Consider the following 25,359-nt stretch of genomic DNA (forward strand, 5'->3'; position numbering starts at 1 on the left):
CAACTAACACATTCACCCACAACACACACCACAGACAAAACGACAGACAGACAGACAGACAGAAAGACAGACAGACAGACAGACAGATGATAGACAGATAGACAGACAGACAGACAGACAGATGATAGACAGACAGAGAGACGGACAGATGATAGACAGACAGATGATAGACAGACAGACAGACAGACAGAGAGACGGACAGACAGACAGACAGACAGATGATAGACAGACAGATGATAGACAGACAGACAGACAGACAGAGAGACAGACAGAAAGACAGACAGACAGATGATAGACAGATGATAGACAGACAGACAGATGATAGACAGATGGACAGATGATAGACAGACAGACAGACTGACAGACAGATGATAGACAGATGATAGACAGACAGATGATAGACAGACAGACAGACAGACAGAGAGACAGACAGAAAGACAGACAGACAGATGATAGACAGATGATAGACAGACAGACAGATGATAGACAGATGGACAGATGATAGACAGACAGACAGACTGACAGACAGATGATAGACAGATGATAGACAGATGGACAGATGATAGACAGATGATAGACAGACAGACAGACTGACAGACAGATGATAGACAGACAGATAGACAGATGATAGACAGATGGACAGACAGATGATAGACAGACAGACAGACAGAAAGACAGACAGATGATAGACAGACAGACAGACAGACAGATGATAGACAGATGATAGACAGATGGACAGATGACAGACAGACAGATGATAGACAGATGGACAGATGATAGAAAGATGGACAGACAGATGATAGACAGACTGGAGCAGTACTGTGAGGAGTGAGCACTGACGGTCAATCATGGTGTTCCAGAAGAAGGCCAGGTCTCAGGGAAGCAGATATCAGTTCAGTTACGGAGGAGAAGTCCTGGAGACAGCAGCAGCTTCACTTACCTGAGCATCCAGATCTCAGCATCAGGGGGCTTCAGTCTGCTGTGATGACCCTCAATGAGAGGCGTGGAGGGCATTTTAGGGGTCTATAGAGGTACATCCAGTCTTGCCTGCAGAGGTGAATTAGGCTTCTACCCGCTGAAGATTGAGACCCAGAAGAGATGTGTTCAGTTCAGGCATCACCTTCATCAATCTGATCCAGATTCAATCCGATATAAAGCCCTCTTCATCAGTGAAACCTCCTCAGAATCTCATCCTCTAAACACACTCGCTCTTCAGCTTGTCCATAAAACCCAGCTCCTCACTGACTACAGCTTCAACCCCAAAGCTATTGTTAAAAAACCTGACAAAAGTCTAAAAGACACTCACAAATGTAATTATTTTAATTAATTATTTTATTTTAATTAATTTATTTTAATCTCTAAAAATACACTTTGACCTTCAAAATAAGCTCCAATGCTACTCAACCCTAAACTAAACCACTAGATTCGCCAATTATTTATTATTAGACCATTTAAAGAAAGACAAATCCTCTCCAAATACAGATGAAGTAATTATGATTTAGAAACACAGAGAGGAAGACAGACAGACACAGACAGAGCAAGAGAGAGGATCTGTAGACACTGTGATCTAGAGCAAATAGTGAACCAGAAACACTTTCTGCTGATGTGTCCTAAATATCACAATTAACCATTCACAATCTTAGATGTTAAACATGATTAATTCCATACCGACTTCCTTTATTCATTTATTTAGATCGATATTATTTATGTATGTTGTTGTTATAAGACGGAGACAGACGGAGACAGACGGAGAGCGCCGGACTCAGCTGGAGGGAGATAAGGATGTTCTCTGTTATCGGTTCAGTTCCTCATGAAAAGCCTCTGATGGCTGACGGGAGCAGAACAGAAACGCTCAAACGGATTTAAACCTGCAGAACGACACACCGGACACCTGCTCAAAGAGACTTTAATCCGTTTCATCAAGTGGACAATCAAACCAATCCTGTGCTTCAGAGCACCTCTTCAGACACCAGAGAAACTTATACACAGATACACAGACAGCAGGAGGATGTGTCAACTCCTTAAATATGATCTAACCCTGACAGATTCATCGTTAAGTGAGAGGCTAATGAAGGTCAGAGGTCAGCTGCCTGCCATTCCTGCCCTACCACGATGGATCAAGTATGATGATTAATCTGTGTAAACCAACTCTTTCTGCAGTTAGCTGGAGGACAGGAGAATTAATAGTCTCCGCATCTTGAATATAAAGTGATTTCTGAAGCTGTGGGCCACATCTGGACTCTGCATTCAGATAAAACGCCTTCATTACGTTTCTCTGAAGCCTCACAGCACAGGTGAGAATCTCTAAATATTCAGCTCAGTCTCTCTGAACATAAACGTGATTCACAGCCACAGTCCTCACAGGACGATCAAAACAAGTCCAGCAGAACATCCAGAGAGCTGATTGCGTTTGGAAATGGCTTCAACAAAAGTCTCTCTTTGGAATCAGATGGGCTCTTAGTTTGGACTCACTCCCAGTTCAGAATATAAACAGAGTTTTTCACATTTATTCACAATCACGAGAGAAAATGAGGCCTGCTTTGAAAGCCAAGGTTTTAAAGGACTCCTATCATGGAGAACAGGTTCTGAAATACTCTGCAATCATGTAGATGTCTTGTGGTGTTTGATTGGGAATCACGTACCTTCTTCTTCTGTCGATTTCACTGAGTAATAAAAGACAGTTTTACATGCAACCTTAACCCTTTTAATGCATTCGGCTCTGTTTTGACCCAAAAGAGTGCACCATCAAAATGCACATCATTTATTTATTAGTAAAATGATCTTTCTGTGAGGTTTTATTAGTGTCAGAAACTTTTCCCCATAACCTCTCACACTTTTGAGACTGTATTTTGTTGATGAACATTAATATGTTTCCTATTGATGAACCATTTCTGCAGGAAAACTGTTTCATTTATGCTCTTTATTAGAAATAAATATGTAGGTTTCATAAATTTAGACCATTTTTAATTAAATTAAACTCCATTCACTCTAATAGGACCAAAACTATATGTGTGTATTTCTGATTTCTGTATTTCTGAATGATACAGCATAATCAACAATACTGACCAAAAAATATTTTGCATTATATTTTTTCTGGTGTGGTTTATTTGTAACTTGCACTTTTAAATAATTTCTCAAGGTTTAGTTAATAAAAATGGGGTAAATGCAGTAATATTTCATTAAGGAGAAGTTGCTGATCAGATTAACTCAATATTAAAATGATGACTGTTTAATAGAATAACGATTCATTGTATCCAAACGGACGGAGAATGTGAAATCAGTACAGTGATTCTGAGTGCATTCGAAGGGTTAATTCTGCTTGTGTGAAATCACTAGTCAAACAGGAGTTAAGTAGCAGAAGCTGGTCAAACTGAGCTGTTACCTTCATGTTTTGGCCAAAGATGAATCTTCATCGCACACTTTCACCCACCCAATGAGCAAATTGATAAAAGTTTATGATCATAAGCCATTATCTCCATGCATTCTCATTCAGACAGCATCACATCTGCAGGATGATGTTTCTGTGATCGTAAGCACATCCTCACCTACAAGCATCAATAAATAATCGCTTTATTAGTCAAAATCATGCAGGTCTTTGAGTTCCCTTTACAGATCACACACAGTTATATGCGCACAACTCTACACAGTACACTGAAGTCTGACAGGTTATTTCCCATGAGGATTTTTTTTGTTATCAAAATTCTTTACATGAGTAAAATTTCTCTCACATAGTTGCGGCTGGTATTTTTTTGTTGTTTTTTTTTAGCCCATTTGTTGTTATTGCAATGATTCACATTGTTTCGTATAGAACAAATAAGAAAAGCATCTGGTCTTCATCATGGCTATGACGGAAAGTGCAGTGTTTTCCTGAAGGATGGAGATGTCAGGTGATGCACCGGCGGTCTGTGCGTGACGTGCTCGTGTTTCTGCAGTTATTAAGCATGAGTTCAGCCCTCCGTCGCTGTAGGGTGTAGGGCGTAGGGTGGACTCCCTGAATGGGTATTGCTTCTGCGTCAAACTAAATCTAGTGCGAATGTGTTTTTCTCTAGTAGGGGATGTATTCTCAGCGAAGGTGATATACTGCGACAGGACAGAGACAGCTTAAATGTTCTTAAACCTAGAAAACTGCACGTGTGATATAGATCAGCTTGCGTTTTTACGTTTCAAATGTTTTCCTTAAACTTGCATAATAAACATGCAATGAAAGATTTTTTTGATTATATAAAGAGCAACTCCGCTGTTGCATGGGTGCATTACCAAAAGAACGTAAAACAAAGCAGGAAACGGATCGGCAGAGGAGAATCGTCGAGTCCTGAGGGGTTCCAGCGCTCGCTCCGGCTCATCTTCAGCTTGCATAAGGCACCGGATCCCGTCTAAAGAAGCGTCCTGCTCCCCTCCTCTTCAGTCAGAGTTCACAGATGAAATGAAGAAGCGTCGGATGGCAGGAAGTGTGGCTCTTCAGCTGCGGCTAGAAATGTTGTACGTTCACTGTGTCGAAAGCATTCCAGCTGATAGAATCACCACTTTAAGAGCCATCAGTGTGTGTGTGTGTGTGTGTGTGTGTGTGTTTTAATTGAGCTGGTCCTCGTATTGTTTCCGGAAACAGTCTCCAGCAGGGAAGAATTCCCAGCATCGTTCCTGGTACATTTTCCAAACGTACGACTCCTGAAAGACAAACAGGCATGTGTTGAACAGGAGATGACCAACACGTGAGAAGTAATGAGAGAGGATGATGGGAAATACCTGGCCTGTGTGCTCCGTTTCATCCTTGTTGATGAGATACATGAAGAAAAATCTGCAAACACACACACACACACACACACACACACACACACACACACACACACTCATCACTCATGCAAGCCTACAGTAATTAAATATATTAAAATGACACAATTATCCTTTATACATTATAAGAATGATTTCTGTCAGCAGTGCTCATGTTTTCTGTCGACTGAAGGCTGGTCTGACGCTGTGTTGATCGTGTGTCTCATTAGTTTGTTAGTCTTTGACTCTCTGCAGGTAAATCACCTGAGGACAGACTCATTAAAGCTGCATGTGTGGATGCAGGACTCACAGATAGTTGGCCAGGTTGTGTTCCTGCAGCGTGTGTGTCTCGAAGCCGTGAGGAACCGTGTCGAAGTAGTCGTTTCCAATCCCACAGATGAAGCACTTCGTCTGCAGGAGAGAAACATGTGTGTGCTGAATCAAACACACACACACACACACAGACAGACTTCACATCAAGGGTTCAGCGTGTGTCTCACCTCCATGTCTTCTTTCACCTGCTCTTGCTGGTCTCTTAGCTCTCCGAACGCATCGATGATCAGACCTGAAACACACACACACAGGTGAGATACAGCAGACACACACACACACACACACTACGCACACAGATACACACCCTGAATGATGGCCAGGAGGATGACGATGACGAAGAAGAAGAAGGTGATGTCAAAGATGATGCGGTAGATCTCGTACTCGTCACCGGCTGGATCTTCGATCTGATCCCCGATGCCTCCGCCGGCTCGCACGCCAACATACATGTGGAACATATAGCACTGCACACACACACACACACACACACACACACACACACACGCTTTATTTCTACAGCACTTCAGATCGTTTCAAAGCAGCTTCCCAGCAATAAAAAGGAAATGAACAAGTTTAAATCTTGCAATATTCATCAAGGATCAGTGAAAATCAAGAGTCACAGCAGCACGTCGAGTCATCAGTCAGAGTTTACTGCGGTTCACAGTTTTTACTGTTTGTAACAACGTACAAACTTCACAATCATTGGGAAGAAGGAGGTGGGAACCGAAAGACAATTAAATCAAACTTTAATAATCAAAATAAAGACAAAACAGCGCGTCAGCCTCTCATGGACGACAGACGAGCACAAATAAAACCCAAACACAACTAAAACCCAGGCCTCTCTGTCGTCGCTCCTCTTTTATATCCCTCCATCTCCTCCGTGGGACTCGAGACCGGTGGGTGGAGCAGGTATCGCTCATCTCCATTCTCCATTATTTCAATTTTTTCCTAGTTTTAGTTATTTTACTACAAGTTAAACTAAATTAAAATGAGAAATGTTGCCTTTGCTGAACTGAATAAAATGTATTTCTAGTTTATATAATTTTATTCAAGAAACAGAAATGTTTTTATAATGGTTTTAGTTTTAGTTACTATAATAATAATAATAATTCAGATGTGATGTCATGTCAAAAATGCTTAATGTCTGTGGAAACACACACACTCACACGTGCACTCTCTCTCTCTCACACACACACACACACACACACTCGCACACACTGTTACACAAACTCACTCTCTCTCACACACACACACACACACACACACACACACGTGCACTCATTCTCTCTCTCTCTCTCTCTCACACACACACACACACACTCACTCACTGTTACACGCACTCTCTCTCTCTCACACACACACACACACACGTGCACTCATTCTCTCTCTCTCTCTCTCTCACACACACACACACACACTCACTCACTGTTACACGCACTCTCTCTCTCTCACACACACACACACACACACACTCACTCACTGTTACACGCACTCTCTCTCTCTCACACACACACACACACACTTGCAGAGGTGCACTCTCTCTCTCTCTCTCTCTCTCTCACACACACACACACACACACACACACGTGCACTCTCTCTCTCTCTCACACACACACACACACACACGTGCACTCTCTCTCTCTCACACACACACACACACACGTGCACGCTCTCTCTCACACACACACACACACACACACTTGCAGAGGTGCACTCTCTCTCACACACACACACACACACACACACACACCTCCAGACAGCGGTCTGTGCAGCTGGAAGTGTTTGTATATGACAAACGCTTCTCTTTCACTCAATCTGTCTTCCCTTATTAGGAGCAGAGACAGAGAGACAGACAGCAGCACGGACAGGAAGACAAGAACAGCAAGGAAGCAGAGAAATGGAATTGCACGGGTGGCTGCTTCCCAGCGGATTAAAGCACGCACACACACACACACACACACACACACACACCCTTATATAGCTCTCGGCACACATCCGTCAAACACCTCGCTGCCTCACCTCACAATAGAGAACTCTTCCTCATCCTCATCACTTTCACACATGCAACACTAAAGCAGACGTGCTGCAGACAACACAATATCATCCTCATTACTTTTATTACTCCTGAAATAAAATGATTAAGTATTTAACAATAATAGTGATTTTTAGTTTTGCTCTACTTTAATAGTAATTATTATTATTATATGAAACTGTGTGAGAAAGATCACAACGGTGATTAAATCAGGAAAGTCATCATGAAACACATTTTATAAACTCAAACCACACGTTTCTGTGGATCTGATGAAATGACACCAGCCTCTCTCTCTCTCTCTCTCTCTCTCTCTCTCGTTCATTAATTAGTCTGTTGTTCTAGTCGACTGCTCCGGCCGTTAATGAGCTACGCTCCTAATGACCCTCCGGTCGTTTGTGCTTAGCAACAGCGCTAACATCACAAGAGAGCGATGTTCTCATCTGAAGAACACATTAAACTACACGCAGCACAGGAAATCACATCAGATGCTAAATATCAGAGGTGAGAGGTCACGCTCGGGGTCAAGTGTGCTCCATCTTCAGTCCCTCAAGAGAAACACTAGAGCTGAAGTTCATGTTGAGATCTCCAGAGAAACTCTAGAGGAGATACCATGTCTCCAGTGATGTGTGGTGTGTGAGGAGGACAATATCTGTCTGAGATGCAACTATCTGAAAATCTGGAATCTGAGGGAGCAAAAACATCTAAATATTGAGAAAATCATCTTTAAAGTTGTTCAGATGAAGCTCTTAGCAATGCATATTACTAATCAAACATTACGTTTTGATATATTTACAGTAGGACATTTACTAAATATCTTCATGAACATGATCTTTACTTAATATCCTAATGATTTCTGGCATAAAAGAGAAATCTATAATTTTACCCATACAGTGTATTGTTGGATAATACTACAGATATACGCAGAGACTCGAGACTGCTTGTGTGCTGCAGGGACACAGATGTGCTCTTGATTGACTCGTGTGTTTGTCAGTATTGTGATAATTAGCTACGTTCACTAACCGTTAGCATGTCGTCACACTTCATGTCTGGTGATTCTCCATCTTCACTCTTGTTGTAGAATTTACGGAAGAAGTTGAAAGCCACCACAGTGTAGAGATAGACCACAACCGCCAGCAGACCGACGGTCAGGACCAGCTACACACACACACACACACACACACACACACACACAGAGTTAAATCAGCACTACTGAGCTCATATGTGTGTGTGTTTGTTCTGAATAATCAATCATCATCAGAGCATCTCAAACTGTGAGGCCCTCAGGTGCTACAACACACAACACAACTGTTTAATTAGTACTTTTTATTCTGCAATATTTAATTTCTATTTTTGATATATTAACAATTGTAATACAGCTGTATGTGTCTCTAATGCGTACGCAGAAGCTGGAGTTATTAAAATGATCTGAACACACTGAACAGACAGACACCTGTTTGCCGTTGTGTGTGACGGAGGACAGGATGGTTCTGAGGGTCTTGAAGCCCATGGCGATGTCCAGCAGGTGGGCGGCGAAGAAGAAGTTGTTGTAGTGTCCGAGGATGGACATGCTCATGTACCAGGCCAGATACAGGAACGACTGCAGGACACAACATCACACAAACCAGATCAGACCTGACCACACACACACACACACACACACACACACGAGGAGCAGCTACTGACGTTATCAGTGAAGACCACACCCAGCTTCCAGATCTGATACTTCACATCCACAGAGTTCAGTCTGCAAACAAGAGAGAGAGAGAGAGAGAGAGAGAGAGAGAGAGAGAGAGAGAGAAGAGAGAGAGAGAGAGAGGACAGTGAATCCAGCAGGAAGCTTCATTACTCAAATGAGCGATGAATTTGAGAATGATTATAAATGTCATGTGAGGGACAGATTACTGCCCCCTGCAGGATGAGCTGAAATAACAGTTAAATAACAACATATATAGTAATGTAAATAAACACACACACACACACACACTCACACTGCGGCCAGTGAACTGTCTCTCTTTGGTTTCTTTTTCTCATGTGCGTCACTGAAGTCCAGCGCAGCTTTATCCATCCCCAGCAGCTCACTGATCCGATCATGTCCATAAAACTCTCCATACTTATCCATCACCTACACACACACACACACACACACACACAGAGAGAGAGAGAGTGTTGATTCAGACAGGCTTTATCAGAGCCGTTCATCTGTCTGTACGTGTGTAAATGTCTCCAAACTCACCTTCCGCTTCACAAACTTATCCCAGTAATTGTTTGGGAAGGACCTGAGACAGAGATGAGTTCCCATCGTTAGATCACAGACACACAATCATCAGAATCATTACGAAGCTTGAACACTGAAAATAAACATCTCAATGTTGTTCATTTCATTTAATAACGTTTCAGTCAGCTGAACATTTTACTCTATTTTAAACTTTTTTATTTTGTTATTTTTCCTAGATTTCAATGGACATTATTTACATTTGCTATTTTTATTCAATTAAATTCAGTATTATTATCTCATGAACCCCAATTTGGAAAATCCAGATTTTTAGTTAATTAAATTCAAAATATGTATAATTTTTCATAATTTATAGAAAATTAATTATGGTATTATATGCAAATAGAAATTATCTTTTATATTAAAATACACATTAAATGTATCACTAATGATTTAAACAGTTTAAATGTTGCTTTAATAGTGTTTCACATTGTGTCAAATTCCAAGCATGACAAACTAGAGATATATACATAAGGAAAACAAAAACAGGTGTCCATGAACTCTTGAATAATTTAATTTCAGAGGTAGAGAGATAATAATGTGTTTGAGCTTCCTGTGCAGTAAATGTCACGGATTATCATGGAGTGAGTCAGTTGTGTCACATGCCTCATTACTGAAATACTCCTGATTGTAATCAGCTGAGGTGAGAATCAGCCCATTACCCATGAGCCTCTCTGTCACTCACTGTGTGTTGATGACCAGTCGGTCCCACTGGCCTTTAATATCGTCCTCCGAGGGCTGCTCAGTGATGTACAGACCGTCGAACTCCAGCTTCCTGGCCACTTCCTTCTCACGCTTGAATATCACCAGAGGAACCTGCAGAGAAACAGCACTATCACTCACCAGCCGTTATTAAAACCTCGTTAGATTGATGCTGCCGGGCGTCTCATCTTTCATGGAGATCTAACAGGTTTATTGTTTCAATAACTGGATTTCATTAGCATAAATGAAACGATATGCCTAGCTTTCATTATTAGGAAATCAGATCCAGTGCCTTGTGTGAATAATATCCCAGTTAAAGTCATGTGATCTGTCAAACTCTTCTATTCTGTGAGTTTTGGGTGAATTATCATCTCCTGAAGCTGATGATGCGGTACCTTCAGGCAGTAGTAGCCGATGATGCAGAAGAAGGAGATGACGGTGTGCAGGATGGCTAAGATCCTCAGCGTGGGCTCCATGTAGCCGCTGCTCTCCTCCAGCACGAAGTGCACAGCGTCAGGCCGAGCGCTCGCGTCTGTCAGAGGATCCCAGCGCACACTGGTGTCTGAAGACGAGCCGAACAACACCTCCTTCCCCTCAGAGACGGCCGAGGACGTGGACACCTGCACACACGACCAAACACACGCTCAGACACACCACTCACTAGCAATCAACATCACAAGAAAACACTGAAGTGTGCATCACCTTGTAAAACAGCAGAATGAAGTTGATTGCAAAGGCCACAAACAAAGCCAACATTCTCATGTTGTAGAAATTTCGTGCGAAGTAGTTCTGCAGGAGAAGAGAAGAGAGAGACACGGTGAGATCACGCGTGTGTGACGAGCGATCGCTCCTGAGACCGTCTGAGATCTCCAGGACTCTCACCAGCAGCTTGCGTTGGTAAGCCATGATCTTCTTCCAGAAGGCCGACTCCTGCAGATCAGGCTCGTAGTGCTGTCTGACCTTACGCTTCACCACTTCCTCCTTCTTCTTCTGTGCTTTCTCTCCGTTTTCCCCTCTTAGAAAGAGACAGATCAGGGGTCAGCATGCAGGTGTTATTAACACCATCTCTACACATCTCCATCATCAGACTTACTCTGCTTTCTCAGGCACAGCTTTGGTCTCGTCCGCAGGTTCACTGACGTCTGCTGAGGATGAAGAGCTCTTGGTCTGACAGAAGCAGCAGAGAAAGAGTTAAAAACCTCACAATCGAACGCACCTTTAACGTGTCGACTCGTCTTAGTCCTGTGTCAAATAACCTTTAGTCAACCCGTCCTGTTTGTCACGGTCTAGCTGACTGAAATCTGGGAATCTGAGTCTAGTTTAGTCAGCGTACATGTGTGTTGATGTTTTCAGATCAGTGTAAGAGAAAGCGCGTGCGAATGGTTGCACGGTTGTGAATATACAGTAAATTTAAAAAAGGCAGAAAAGAGGGATTTAACTTGACATCTGGCAACTATTAGAAAGCCAAATTTTGTCTCCTCTTTTTTTTTGAAGAAGAAGAAAATATAAAAAATCTTGGCTATATTTATACATAAACACATATATATATATATATATATATATATATATATATATTTTTTTTTTTTCTCTCTTTAGTCTCATCGTTTTTGTGATACTGATATTGCATGTTGATATAGCCACAGTTAGAGTTTGATGATGTCAGTGTGGTCTTGTCTTGGTCACGGATGAAGAAAGTCGTCACCGTAATGATTACCTGGTGTCTCCTGCGCAGCTCTGGTGACGGTGTAGGTGGAGGAGGGATGGGTGTGTTGAGCAGATCCGTGAGGCTAGCGTTCGGATTGTGAGGCATCAGTTTATACTGCCCTCCTTCTCTCTTCAGATCCAAACCGAATATATCAGAGAGGAGCTCGGTGTCGTCTGTGGCCACCGTCAGATCGGCCAGGTCTTCCTCTGGGGAGGTTTTGTCCGTGGGTTTCTTCTCGCTCTCCTCCGTCTCTCCTCTCACCTCGTCTTGAGTCGGGTCAGGCATGTTAGCCAGGAGCTCCGACACCTTCATGGTCTTGGCGTCCTCCACCAGACTGCCTCCCAGAAAGCTGTTGTAGACGATCCGGAAGAATCCTCGAGCGACGCTGAAGCCGAAGTGCAGGAGTCCCAGCAGGACGCTCCAGTAGAAGGACACTAGTGTGGTCACCATGTCCTTCACCGTCATCTTCTTGGCTTTCTTCACCTGCTTCTTCAGGCTCTTCATAGACAGCACCTTCATCAAGAGCATCACGTTGTATCGTAAGGCGAACAGAGCGGTTCTCACGGTGGTGACGGAGAAGAAGCCCATCTCAGGACTCTTCTCCTCGGGTTTCTCTCTCTCGCTGTCCTCTTTGCTGGCCGAGCGCTCTCCGGCGTCCGACATCTGCGCCGCCAGCTGCATCTCAAAGATGGTGTCTTCACAGAAGTTGACGAAGAGCTCCATCTTCTCCTTCTCGCCACCTTCGTTGACCACGTCGAAGATGAACTGGCGCTTGGACTCTTTGACCTGTGGCTTCTCCCACTGTGTGCGACTGGACTCGCTGATCTCGAAGTAGACGCGCTCGATGCGTTTAGCGCTGCCCATGATCTCGATGCGGCCCAGGTAGGGCTGGAAGTAGTTCAGCACGCTCTCGGCCAGCTCCAGGAAGGTCTGCAGGCGTGAGTCGTGGGGCATGTGCTCCGAGAGGTTGGTTAGAAGGACAGCTACGTTGAAGCCGATGTCTTTCGCCGGCTCGTGGAAGCGTTCGACGAACTCCTCATAATCCAAGAGCTCGTTTTCGTCAGTTTCGGCGCAGGACAGCAGGAACTCGGTCTCGGATTGGGTGTAATGTTTGTGGCTCTCCATGGCCTTGTGGAAGTCTCTCTTGGAGATCACTCCTTTGCCGTCGGGGTCGTACTCTTTGAAGGCGTCTGACGACGTCAGATCTTTCAGTTTGAGGAACATGTCGAAGAACTTCAGAATCATCTCCACGTTGTTCGAGGACTCCACCAACATGTCCACCATCTGCTTTCCAATGGTGCCGTTCACAACGTTTCCTAAAACCAAGAGAAAGATGATCGTTTCGTGAGCATTACTAGTCAATCAATTAACTAAGTGAACTTACCTTCCAACATGGACAAGAGCATCACGACCATATCCTTCTGAAGATCCATGAGCTCCTTCAGCAGCTCGATTTGACTCGAATCCTGCAGCAGAAGAACATCACAGTAACCTCGTTCTCTGATGGTGTATTTGCAGAAGCTTTGCTGTGTTTCTAGAACATGTCTGTAGATGTTTACCTGAGACAGCTTCATCTGCATGTGTGCGAATACGTGTAAGAAACCAACGACTGCGTCCCACAGACGGCTGTGAGCCAGACTCTGCTGATTCCCCGTGCAAGGGCCCTGAAATCACATAAAGTGTGAATCAAGTGTGGAACATAGACACGGCGCTCTGATGACTTCCTCCGAGACGCACCTGGATGTACTCTGTGAGCGTGTTGAAGACCTGTTTGGCTACATTGATTGCTTTGGAGAAGTTGCGCTGGCCTTGTTCATCGATGACCTCTTTCCCGGAGTAATACCAGTAGAAGTCACTGATGGACTCCTGCACACGCAGAGCACACGTGTGTCAGATGTGTGTTAGGAGAGCGTGTTCCTGACGTGTTCGTGGAGCGATCGCTCACCTGGACTCTGAGCAGGTAATCCACGGTGGAGATGATGATGTTGACCGTGGTGTTGTTCCCCGTCTGTGTTCTCAGATAGTTCTGGAAGTCTGATGTAGGACACACACTACTGTCACTATCAGAACAGGAAGAGCTACATCCTTTATTACAGACTGAACCGAACGTCACCAAGTCACTGGACACTTGCTTATTATTGACCCTAGCGGCTGTGTAACGTCCACCAATCCTCTATTTCTCATAATCATGATGTTTCTCTATTATCTGTATTCAACAGTATCTGACATGCTTCACAGGACCAGGGTTTGTACCTTAAAACCATAAAATCGTCACTTGAAATAAAACACATTAACTGAAATAAATACATTGAAATCAAATCTGCTAAAAACATTTTAATTCAGTTAGTTGCTAAGAAAACATTTCTTATTTTCAAATTAGTTTAACTTGGTAAAATGAAAATAACTTTACCTAGAGCTCACAGGATATATATATGTTGATGCTTTGGAAAATATTGCTAATAAATTGTTCGAAAAAAAAAAAAGAACTAATAATAAAATGTACAATTTAAATGAACCCTGCAAGTAGTGAATAAAAGCATGATCTCGGAGCAGTATGCAGGTCTCGGAGACGCTAGAGAAACGCTGCTGATGAAGCTCACCAGAGTTGTGTCCCTCACACAGCAGCTGCAGGAAGCGGAAGAGGTCACAGGTGAACTCGTCGTCTCGCAGGACCTTCTCACCTGCGCAGCAGAGTCAGACTCAGAACACAGCGAGTGTAAATGAGCTGATCCTCAGACGCCTGCTGTCAGACTCCACCAGCACACAGCACTGACACCAGCACCACGGGTGGAGCTCAATACACCCTTAAAACTCCACACAGCAGACGTGTGCTGCTGTCACTCATTTACCTTGACACCAGCTGGTTCCTATTATTATTCTGCTTTTATTTGCCTTTGGATTCTGTACAGCACTGTGTTCTATTTAAATGTGCTTTAAACTAAATGAATTAAAAGCTAATACAACATTCAGAGATGTAAAAATGCATTGATTTAAAAATAAAAATGAAATGCATCAAATCTGACTTTTAATAATTAACACTGGTGTCTTTATAGGTGTTGATATTAATTAATGCATTACTTATCATGAACTAACAATACACAATTTACTTTTTACAGCGTTTATTATTAATCGTTGCTAACATTTTGTAACAATGTTATTTATGTTATGTTACATGTATCTATTTATGTTAGTTCACAGTTTGTGATTTAAAAAATGTATTTATTCATGTTGAAATTAACATTAAGTAGAATAAAGTATGTAGATTGTGGATCGAGTTATCATATTTGATGCATGTAATAAAGTTAAAGTTAAAAAAGTCTTCTCATAGTACACTGAGGACTGAGGATTAGATGAAGAAAGTGCTGTGGCTTCAGTCTGAGAGATCTGACAGAGAGACGTCTGGAACATGATGGAGAATCTTTCTGAATGTCACAGGATTGGAGCTCTCAGCTAAACACAACCATCAAAACCTCCAGGAAGTCACACAGACATGATCCTCTCACAAGCCGACCTGAAAGTGCTTGACCTTTCTTTAGTTTAGAGTAACTGAGGGATCCTGCTGCTCCCTACATAGACAGCAAGTTAGGATGCAAAGATTGGATGATTTATTAGGGCCAAATTCATGTCTTCTTCAACACAGAAGGCAATCTCTACGACGGGTGTAAAAGTGAGAGAAATGTTGAGGACAAACACACTTTCAGCTGAGCTTCTGTGACTTCAACTACACATTACTACAACTCACTTTAATGGAGCATGCAAAACGAACAAATTACACAGCTGCTGTGCATTTACTACACATTATGATAAGAATATACATGTAAATCCACAATAATAAATATGAGAGATATCTGTGGTTTGGTTGGACTTCCTCTGGTCCATCATTAAAAGGTCAAACTGAACTGATGACGCGTCGACAGAAACACAGATGGATGACAGGAGAGAAAACACAACACTGATCTGCAGAAGAACACAAACAAACACTCGGAAGAGAACATGTAGGACAAAGAAACAGCCTGACCATCAACAAAAAGAAGAAGAGTGGAGCAAACAGCAGGAACGACAGCACACGACACCGACCAATCAGAGCGGAGGAGGAAGAGGAAGAGGAAGAGACTGCTGCTGAGAGACCATCATCATCATCATCATCATCATCCTCTCAGAGCAGCTCGGCCACAACAAACCACAGAGACACGCTCCTAACCAAACACCCAGCCGCTGCGCCTCTGACAGGAAGAGGAGAGCAGGAGCAGGAAGGGGAGGAGCTTACAGGCTACAGATACGCCCACTGCTTTTGGAGACTGCAACAGTAAACGGGTGTTTCCGCATGACTGCCACTCCCTCACCCATCTCATTAACTAAAAACACTTTCACAAAAACCTTTTCCTCATTATTCATCTTTACTACTTTACAAATGCATTTTATGTGTAGATTTCAATCATTAAATCCTCGTCCCAGAACTGGACGTTCAAAAATAAACAATTCAAAATAAAATCCTTCGTAAAAAAATGACTCAAAAAAAAAAAATTATCAAAAACTATAAAAAGAGAGTACTCTAAAATAAATAAAAAGAGAGTACCGGTACTCTAAAATACTAAAAAGAGAGTACTCCAAAAAATACTCTAAAATAAAAAGAGAGTACTCCAAAAAAATACTCTAAAATAATAAAAAGAGAGTACTCCAAAAATACTCTAAAATAAAAAGAGAGTACTCCAAAAAATACTCTAAAATAAAAAAAGAGAGTACTCCAATAAAAGAAAAAATACTCAAAAAAAGGAAAAAAATACTCTAAAATAATAAATCGAGTACTCTAAAAATACTCTAAAATAATAAAAAGAGAGTACTCCAAAAAATATTCTAAAACAAAAAGAGAGTACTCTAAAATCATAAAATGTTTTACTCTAAAGAATAATCATTTTACTCTGTAATAACAATAGAAATATTCTAAAATTAAAAATATTTCTCTTCAGTAATAAATATATTGTTCTAAAGGAATGATAAACATTCCTCTGAAATGATAAAAAAAATTAAAAGTTCCTCTAAAATAATAAATATGAAAATAATTACTAATAAAAATATTACTGTAAAAAGGTAAAAAATATTCCGCTAAAATAATAGCTATCACTCTAAAATAATAAATAATAAAAATTTAATAGTACTGTGAAAATATGAAGAATATAAAGAAAACAATATTGCTTTAAAATAATCCTAATGATAATCTAAACAAAGCAAAATGAACATTTCTTCAGTTTTTTCAGTATAATTAACAGTGTCCACATACTATTTTATTTTATTAGGAAATAAAATTCTGGCAACTAGCTAGAGTTAAAAAAACAAAGGTGTCAGTAATTTTAAAAAAATTATTTAAAATGTATATAAAGTTTAATTTCACAGTTGAAGAAACACCCTTAAATATGAACTTACTTCGCACGTCAACACTGCTGTTTCCTGTTATCGGTGAAGTGGGTAAAAATATTGGTCAAATGGATTATCGGCCTCTCGAATCAAAACAGAGTCCCTGTTCTTTCATCTAGAACGACAGAAACTGTGCAAATCCTGAGAGCAGAGCGGAGACGCCGCGTGATTGGCTGCTGCTCTGGGGGGGGCGGGGCATGTGACAGGAAACGCAGGGCAGAGGGAAGGTGTTGGGCTCAGGGCCTGAACAGTGCTCACACACAGCTAAACCACAGCAAAATGGCAGAAGGCATAATTACCACGCTCATGAGTGATGACTGATAAAGGGGAAGACGGTACGGAAAAAAAGAAAAAAGGAAAGAAAAAAGTGAGAGATCATACAGGTCACAAGGTCAGTCGCTGTTGATTGGGAAATTCAGACTTGGACTCAATCAGCACCATTCTGAACAATCACAACACATTTCATCTGTCCACACCGATCACAGCCAATCAGAGCACAGATGCTGTTTAACCAATCAGATTTCACGCTGGGACAGAACCCTGACACTGAACTGTGATCAAGAGTCTGACTTCAGCAGAAATGATGCTGACTGAATCCAAACCTGAGTGAAAAAAGTGCAGAACTGTTTAGAGAGGGATTCATGACAAAACAAGTCCAAATTCAGAGAGAAAGAAATAATCAGAGGAAGAAGGTTAAAGGAATAGTGCAGACAAACAGGAAGCTCCTGCCATGGTTTACTCAGCTTCACTTCCCCTCAAGCCTCCTCAGTGGAGATGATTCACACAGCATCATAAGACCTGGATCATAGTGCAAAACTCTGTTTATGAGGAGTTTGTGTCCTTTCAATATAGTAAATATAAACTCTATCTATCTAAAACATTAGTCTATAATAATAACATTCTCTAAAATAATACTCTACTAAAATAATGAGAAATATTACTCAAAAAAAAAATACATATAAATGAAAATCTTACTCTAAAATAATACTCTTAAGTACATCAATTAACATCTAAACAAAGGGAAGTAGATATTTAGTGTTGGTTATTTTAAAACATCAAGATCAAAAAAACGAAAATAGCAAATGCTACCTTGTCCACTAGCTAAAATAAAACAGTTTAAATATTTTATTACAGTTAACATTTATTTTATTTCAAGTAAAAAAATGTTTTTTATTTTTATATTTAAATTTTAGTTATAATTTTTTTTACGAACTGTCTCAATCAGTATCTACTCAGTATTTATCTTTCAATACATAAATATTAAGATATATTTACTTCTTATTTAAAACTATTTAAATGTTTAACCATTGCTTTCAGAAAAATGCATAATAACTTATTATTATTATTATTATTATTATTATTTCGCCAGCTCTGAGTCTGGGTCATTTAATTCTAAAAATGATTTAAAACGAATGAATGTTGATGTTGTGTTCCACTGAAGGTTCAGAGCGACGTGACAAGGACTAAACGATGACAGAGCGTTCATGTTTGGGTGAACTAGTCCTTTAAAAGTCATGTTACAACACAGCAAACATAAAGAAACCTGAAAAAGAATATAAAACCCATGCTTCATCTCTCAGACTCAAATGAAATGAGCTTTGAAAATAAGTTCAGTTCACTTAAAATGGCAAAAGCATCACTTCTCAAAGACAGACTTGATAAAGACAGCAGATGTTAGGGAAGGGATAGTGTCTCACGCACACTTCTGAGGGATCTTTTCTCTCATTGCACCCTAAAATCATCAGGAGCTGGTTTTAGATTCATATCTATCAGTATTTCTGCTTATAAACGTCTGAAGACCGTCTCAAGCATTCATCATCATCATACACTCAAACGTACACAAACATAAAGAAAAAGGAGAAAATAATCTGACAAAGACATCTTCAGAATGGATTCTGGGATACGTGTCATTACTGTAGTTTTAAATCAATAATTGAACAAAATTAACACAGAAATGGCATGATAAATCAAGAGGAATGAAAATGATGATTATCTCTATCAAATGACAGAATTACACAGATCAAGCTCTAATCATAGTTATTGATTATAAATCATAGAAATCATACCTGATCCCTCCTCCGTCACCATCCCGAGACCTTCAGCTTTATTCTGCCTCTCGAAGGCGTTGAGATCTAGAACACTGGAGCACAAACACTGTTCAGTATGATCACACACACACACACACACACACACACACACAGTCATGTGACGCTCCACAGGAAGTAGATTTACCTGCACGACTGCATCAGCCCCGCCAGACTCTGGAAAAAGCCCACGTCTCGTTTGTCCTTCAGGTAGTCCAGCATCTTCTGCAGGGGACGACAAAAACACACAAGCGTCTCAAACTCAGCACAGAACATGTCCCGTCCACACACTCCACACACCACTGGGGATCTTTCTGTACCTTCTTGTTGTTTTATTGCATGTATGTTATCAAGTGATGCTCTGATATTGTTTTTTGACCAGTGTCAGGGTCTAGTGCTGCATTAATACCCACTTCTCTTTTTAAGAATATTCTGTTCGGTTTCTTTTTAACACTTGTATATCGATTGCGTCTACTGTCCTCATGTGTAAGTCACTTTGGATGAAAGCGTCTGCTAAATGACTAAATGTAAAGTAGAAACATAATTCTTTCAACCGTTTAAATGTTTGAACAACTCAGTTTTTATTTATGTGATGATGAATTAATTGATTATTAAATAACATTTAGGTTTCAGTTCTCAGCCAAGTGCATCTTGAGTTTCTCTAAACTGATGAAGTGAGCTAAACGCAGCGTGTCTGACTCAGACGGAGGATGATGTGTGTGTCACCTGCTGGACGGTGGAGTTTCCTCCATTCAGGATAGCGATGCCCAGCTTCAGCGTGGAGGCCACCATCGGCCCCATCTCTCCTGCACAAACACACTCTCATCAGTCCACCATCAGCACAAACCTGCATCAGCTCGCTCTCTCACAGATCCCTGACCTTTGCTGGCGCTGATGGTCTGCAGCACCATCTCCGCCGCGCCGCGGTCGTGCAGTCGGGCCTGTTGATACAGCAGCTTCTGCTTCTCCATCTCTTTCTCCTGCAGGACAGATGAAGAGCGTCTCACAGCACACACACCACTCACCAGTGTGACCAAACACACCGTTCTTCAGGTTGTGTGATGCCATACACATAATGTGCTTGAGAACTGAAGGTCAAAGCAATTCAAGCATGCATGTGCAAAACCATGTGATCTACAGGAGATCAGGACACATGAGACTTTGTCAAAGAAAATCAAACTCAAAGTGTATGAATGCATCTAAGATCCAGTCACCTACCTCAAAACTCTTGACCTCTTCTTCATCCTCCTCCTCTTCATCATGACAGCTCTGTGAGTGTTCATGCAGACAGCACAGGATCAATCCGAGCGTCTCCCACAGATGAGCTTATAAAGGATGTTAAAGGAGTCTTACCTTAGCCATGATATCAGCGTAAGCCATGTAGAGATGGTCCTCCTCCAGTTTACTACAACAAACAGCAACAGCAACACTAGATCAGGGACAGAATGACATCGATGCCATGGTTTGGACTGATCGTATGAACTGAACCCACCATTTCTCGGTCAGCGCGGTTCTGCTGAACAGTTGTATGAGCTGGTGAAGCGGGTCGATGTGTTTGGTCATCTCGTCCTCCTCCGACGGCTCCTCTCCACCCGGTTTCTAAAACACCACAGATTCTACTCATTCTGGTTCAAGGTGTCACTTAATCTTTTGTTTGTAAAAAGGCACATTATGCAGCGATATCATCTGAAAGTCCTGCTCTGCATATTGTGTGTAATAAATACATACGGCCAAATCCTCAATCAGCTTGTCCTCAAAGTAATGCTCTTCTGTCTCGATCCAGGACTTCTCATAGCCCTGGAGGAACAGGTTCACAGCTCTGTGCCTGAGAATCAGAGAAGCAGAATCAGAAATCATTGAGATCATCGTCAGAGATCATCAGAGATCCAGGAGACATCAGATCTTCACCTGGGCAGGTTGTAAAGCGGTGCCATCCTGAAACAGGCCACTACGGCTCTCTTCCTCTGTTTGGACAGCAGCTTGTGCCACACGGCCTTTTTACTGCGCTGAGGATGTTCCACCTGCTCAGACAAACACATCACAGTGTATTGCATCAAGATATGAAGATACTAAGTTATTATAAACATCAACATTCTGACTTTCTGTAAAGTTGCTGTAAAAATTGTTTCTAAACCAATTGAACTCATTAACATATTCCCCGCCCACATTTACCCTGATGACACCTGTAGGCAGATGTCAGCCAATCATGGGAGAGCTCATTTGCATATGAAATTCTGACATTTTCATATTTAAACAAGAAAACAAACTGCTTCGCTGGAGTAACATGAACCTGATCGAGGTGGAAGAGCACGTGTGCGATGTTCAGCACTCTGTGGACGGTCTTCTCGGGGTCAGACGTGTTCTCGCTGCGGTTGGGCATGTCTTTATACAGCGCCATCTGCCAGCGGATCGCAGGATCCTCCAGCTGCACACACACACACACACACACAGATGAATGGTGTGCGCTTGTGAGGCGGGATTTCTTTGGACTGATGACTCTTTATCCACTTTAAGCGGATGATGACTCTCTTGACCAGCTTTTTGAAATGTAAAGCGCGGTACTGATGCATGCAGACGGACACATGAGGGATTAGACGGAGATGAAGTAACACACATGCAAGAGGTCAGGGGTCAATGACATGCGAGGAAGTCCTGGACCACAAAAGAAAAATCTTGTTTTTATTTTGGCTTTTATTATATTTTAAAATTGTGTTTTAATACTTTTAGAAATTTAGAAATAATTTAAAATAATTTAAAGAATGTAATAAATATATTTAAATACTTAAATGTAGATACAGATATAGATGTATTTTTAAAATTGCATGAATTTAAACATTTTGTTAAATGTGTGTAATTGCCAAAAAATAAAGACAATGCCATTTTTCTACTTATTTGAACAATGTCTAAAACTTATAAGAAGTACTTCCTGTGTCTGTTTGCCCCTTTAAGAAGAATCACTTTATGTATCCCCCAACTGTAAGTCGCTTTGGATATAAATGTATGTAAATGTAAACATTATAGTCCAGTCACCTTTACATCTAATGTGCTTTATTAAAAACAGATAAATAGCAAAATAGTGTTTCAATGATGCAAAGAAAATTCATTTGTGATGTAAAGCAGCTCTATAAAGAGAACAACAGTAATCAGTCAATTATACATTATTTATCAAATTTATTTAAAATTATGACATTATTATATTTATTTGATTTTTAACTAGAAAATATGCTTAGTTGTCAATAAAATACGGTATTGCAATTAATACCTTTTTTTTAGAATATAATATTTTATAGTAAGTAATTATTATATTTAATTATGTGTAAATATTTAATTTAAATAACATAAATACATTTAAATAAATTAACTAAAAATTATACATATTTTTATGATTAAAAAAATGCACTTTTTGGAAAAAAAATTCTATTGCAATTAAAATAATTTTGAAATGCAATCAATGTTTTTTTTGTTGTTGTTTTTTTAATGAACAGACAGTTCTGGACACAAAAAGAGCATCGCATCATTGACCCTTAAATGGTTTCTGATCACTGGTGCTAATGTGTTTCTGTGCAGTGATCAGAAGCACAGGACTAAAGGGGTGTGATGAAGAGCAGAAGAAGAACAGACGAAGAGCAGACGAAGAAAAGACGAAGGGCAGACGAAGGGCAGACGCAGAGCAGAAGAAGAACAGACGAAGGGCAGACGCAGAGCAGACGAAGGCCAGACGAAGAGCAGACGTAGAGCAGACTAAGAGCAGATGAAGAACAGACGAAGGGCAGACGCAGAGCAGACGAAGAACAGACGAAGAGCCAACACAGAACAGACGAAGAGCCGACGAAGAGCAGACGAAGAACAGACGAAGAGCAGACGTAGAGCAGATGAAGAACAGACGAAGAGCAGACTAAGAGCAGATGAAGAACAGACGAAGGGCAGACGCAGAGCAGACGAAGAACAGACGAAGAGCCAACACAGAACAGACGAAGAGCCGACGAAGAGCAGACGAAGAACAGACGCAGAGCAGACGAAGAACAGACGAAGAGCAGATGAAGAAAAGACGAAGGGCAGACGCAGAGCAGACGAAGAACAGACGAAGGGCAGACGAAGAACAGACGAAGAGCAGATGAAGAGCAGACAAAGAACAGACGCAGAGCAGACGAAGAACAGACGAAGAGCAGACGAAGAACAGACGCAGAGCAGACGAAGAACAGACGAAGGGCAGACGAAGAACAGACGAAGAGCAGACGCAGAGCAGACGAAGAACAGACGAAGAGCAGACGCAGAGCAGACGAAGAGCAGATGAAGAGCAGACGAAGAACAGACGAAGAGCAGACGAAGAGCAGATGAAGAGCAGACGAAGAACAGACGCAGAGAAGACGAAGAACAGACGCAGAGCAGACGAAGAACAGACGAAGAACAGATGAAGAGCAGACGAAGAACAGACGAAGAACAGACGAAGAACAGACGAAGAGCAGATGAAGAGACGAAGAACAGACGAAGAACAGACGAAGAGCAGACGCAGAGCAGACGAAGAGCAGACGCAGAGCAGACGCAGAGCAGACGAAGAGCAGACGAAGAGCAGACGAAGAGCAGATGAAGAGCAGACGAAGAACAGACGAAGAACAGACGAAGAGCAGACGCAGAGCAGACGAAGAACAGATGAAGAGCAGACGAAGAACAGACGAAGAGCAGACGCAGAGCAGACGAAGAACAGACGAAGAGCAGATGAAGAGCAGACGAAGAGCAGACGAAGAACAGACGAAGTGCAGACGAAGAGCAGACGAAGAGCAGACGAAGAGCAGACGAAGAGCAGACGAAGAACAGACGCAGAGCAGACGAAGAACAGACGCAGAACAGACGCAGAGCAGATGAAGAGCAGACGAAGAGCAGACGAAGAACAGATGAAGAGCAGACGAAGAACAGATGAAGAACAGACGAAGAACAGACGAAGAGCAGATGAAGAGCAGACGAAGAACAGATGAAGAACAGACGAAGAACAGACGAAGAGCAGACGAAGAGCAGACGAAGAACAGACGAAGAGCAGACGAAGAGCAGACGAAGAACAGAAGAAGAGCAGATGAAGAGCAGACGTGGCTCACCTTTCCCTGCAGGTGGAGGTTGTTTCGTATGGTCTCTCGCACCTCGTCCTCAGTGTCTTTCTGCAGAACAGGTTCAGCTTCATCACACACGGCTCTCAGTGACGTCACTAAAGCAGAAGTGTGTGTTCATGCCGTACCTGTGTGAAGCGGCTCTTGGCGAGTCCGATCAGCTCCTGGTCTCCCGGTGCACAGATGTTCAGTCCCACAGGAAGTAAGCGTTTGAGAGCGGCGACGATCAGCGATGTCTGGAGGGAGTATCTGTCACCGCGCTTCTTCATCTTCTTCCTCTCCTGATCCGACACGGCTCCCTTTTTACACATAGTACCATCATTTTGCCAAAATAGTCTTTAATCTACCTTACATTTACACGAATACACCACAAATATCATTGAATAATAGTGTATAAATCACAATATCATGTAATATCACAATGACAGCATCAGTGCATCAGAGTACAGTCGTTTATATAAGATCAGCTTTGACTGACACAGTCATATAACGTCAGATGTTCAGAAACCATCACGCCGATGGAAAGTGCACAAGTTGTGTGTGTGTGTGTGTGTGATGCCATACCTTGGACATCTTGGATTTGGTATCAGTTATGAGGAAGGACATGTTGTTGATTTCATTCTGAACCACAAAGTTCTGCTCTTCTCTTTTAAAGTTCTGTTGGGGAACAAACAGAAAATTAATCACATCACAAGACTTCAGACACTCTTGATGAAAAGTGATGCTAGTGAAGAGAAAAGATGGGCTCCTGTGTGTGTCTGTGTGTGTGTGTGTGGCTCACATGTGATTTGGCCCAGAATATGAAGACTTCGGCCACCATACGGAATAACTCCTCTGCCTCAGTGTTCGGCTCCTTCAGCCACTTCGCTCTGAAAGACAAACACAGTGACTGAGGCGTCTCTCGAGGGTCGATCGCAGCGCACCTGAGCGTCTCTCACCTGTTGTAGTCCACGAAG

The 25,359-nt window shown here is 41.8% G+C and overlaps 1 protein-coding gene across 2 annotated transcripts in view; it reads right to left on the reverse strand.

Moving 5' to 3' along the window:
- Positions 1-3,553: 3,553 nt before the first annotated feature.
- The window catches only part of ryr2a (ryanodine receptor 2a (cardiac)), a 79,756-nt gene continuing 57,950 nt past the window's right edge, over positions 3,554-25,359 (reverse strand). The window contains exons 70-106 of one of the 2 annotated variants that reach the window (XM_026222254.1): positions 25,342-25,359; positions 25,185-25,272; positions 24,968-25,060; positions 24,532-24,702; positions 24,395-24,454; positions 21,595-21,729; positions 21,213-21,325; positions 21,033-21,129; positions 20,797-20,903; positions 20,658-20,709; positions 20,523-20,573; positions 20,185-20,284; positions 20,031-20,110; positions 19,453-19,529; positions 19,287-19,360; positions 17,520-17,537; positions 14,409-14,489; positions 13,754-13,842; positions 13,546-13,674; positions 13,368-13,472; positions 13,193-13,274; positions 11,818-13,124; positions 11,197-11,270; positions 10,986-11,118; positions 10,806-10,892; positions 10,499-10,723; positions 10,087-10,217; positions 9,363-9,405; positions 9,118-9,251; positions 8,813-8,873; positions 8,580-8,726; positions 8,150-8,284; positions 5,405-5,561; positions 5,268-5,332; positions 5,078-5,178; positions 4,744-4,795; positions 3,554-4,665 (exon numbers count right to left, since the gene is read on the reverse strand). The exon at positions 25,342-25,359 is cut by the window's right edge and continues 223 nt beyond it. In XM_026222254.1, the coding sequence (XP_026078039.1) occupies positions 4,570-4,665; positions 4,744-4,795; positions 5,078-5,178; positions 5,268-5,332; positions 5,405-5,561; positions 8,150-8,284; positions 8,580-8,726; positions 8,813-8,873; positions 9,118-9,251; positions 9,363-9,405; positions 10,087-10,217; positions 10,499-10,723; positions 10,806-10,892; positions 10,986-11,118; positions 11,197-11,270; positions 11,818-13,124; positions 13,193-13,274; positions 13,368-13,472; positions 13,546-13,674; positions 13,754-13,842; positions 14,409-14,489; positions 17,520-17,537; positions 19,287-19,360; positions 19,453-19,529; positions 20,031-20,110; positions 20,185-20,284; positions 20,523-20,573; positions 20,658-20,709; positions 20,797-20,903; positions 21,033-21,129; positions 21,213-21,325; positions 21,595-21,729; positions 24,395-24,454; positions 24,532-24,702; positions 24,968-25,060; positions 25,185-25,272; positions 25,342-25,359 (4,768 nt within the window). In that variant the 3' untranslated portion in view covers positions 3,554-4,569. Of the gene's footprint in view, positions 4,666-4,743; positions 4,796-5,077; positions 5,179-5,267; positions 5,333-5,404; positions 5,562-8,149; positions 8,285-8,579; positions 8,727-8,812; positions 8,874-9,117; positions 9,252-9,362; positions 9,406-10,086; positions 10,218-10,498; positions 10,724-10,805; positions 10,893-10,985; positions 11,119-11,196; positions 11,271-11,817; positions 13,125-13,192; positions 13,473-13,545; positions 13,675-13,753; positions 13,843-14,408; positions 14,490-17,519; positions 17,538-19,286; positions 19,361-19,452; positions 19,530-20,030; positions 20,111-20,184; positions 20,285-20,522; positions 20,574-20,657; positions 20,710-20,796; positions 20,904-21,032; positions 21,130-21,212; positions 21,326-21,594; positions 21,730-24,394; positions 24,455-24,531; positions 24,703-24,967; positions 25,061-25,184; positions 25,273-25,341 lie in introns of both variants that reach the window. The other variant, XM_026222255.1, reaches the window with a different exon arrangement.

The sequence above is a fragment of the Carassius auratus genome, chromosome 37, assembly GCF_003368295.1.
Source record: "Carassius auratus strain Wakin chromosome 37, ASM336829v1, whole genome shotgun sequence".
NCBI classification, from domain to species: Eukaryota; Metazoa; Chordata; class Actinopteri; order Cypriniformes; family Cyprinidae; genus Carassius; species Carassius auratus.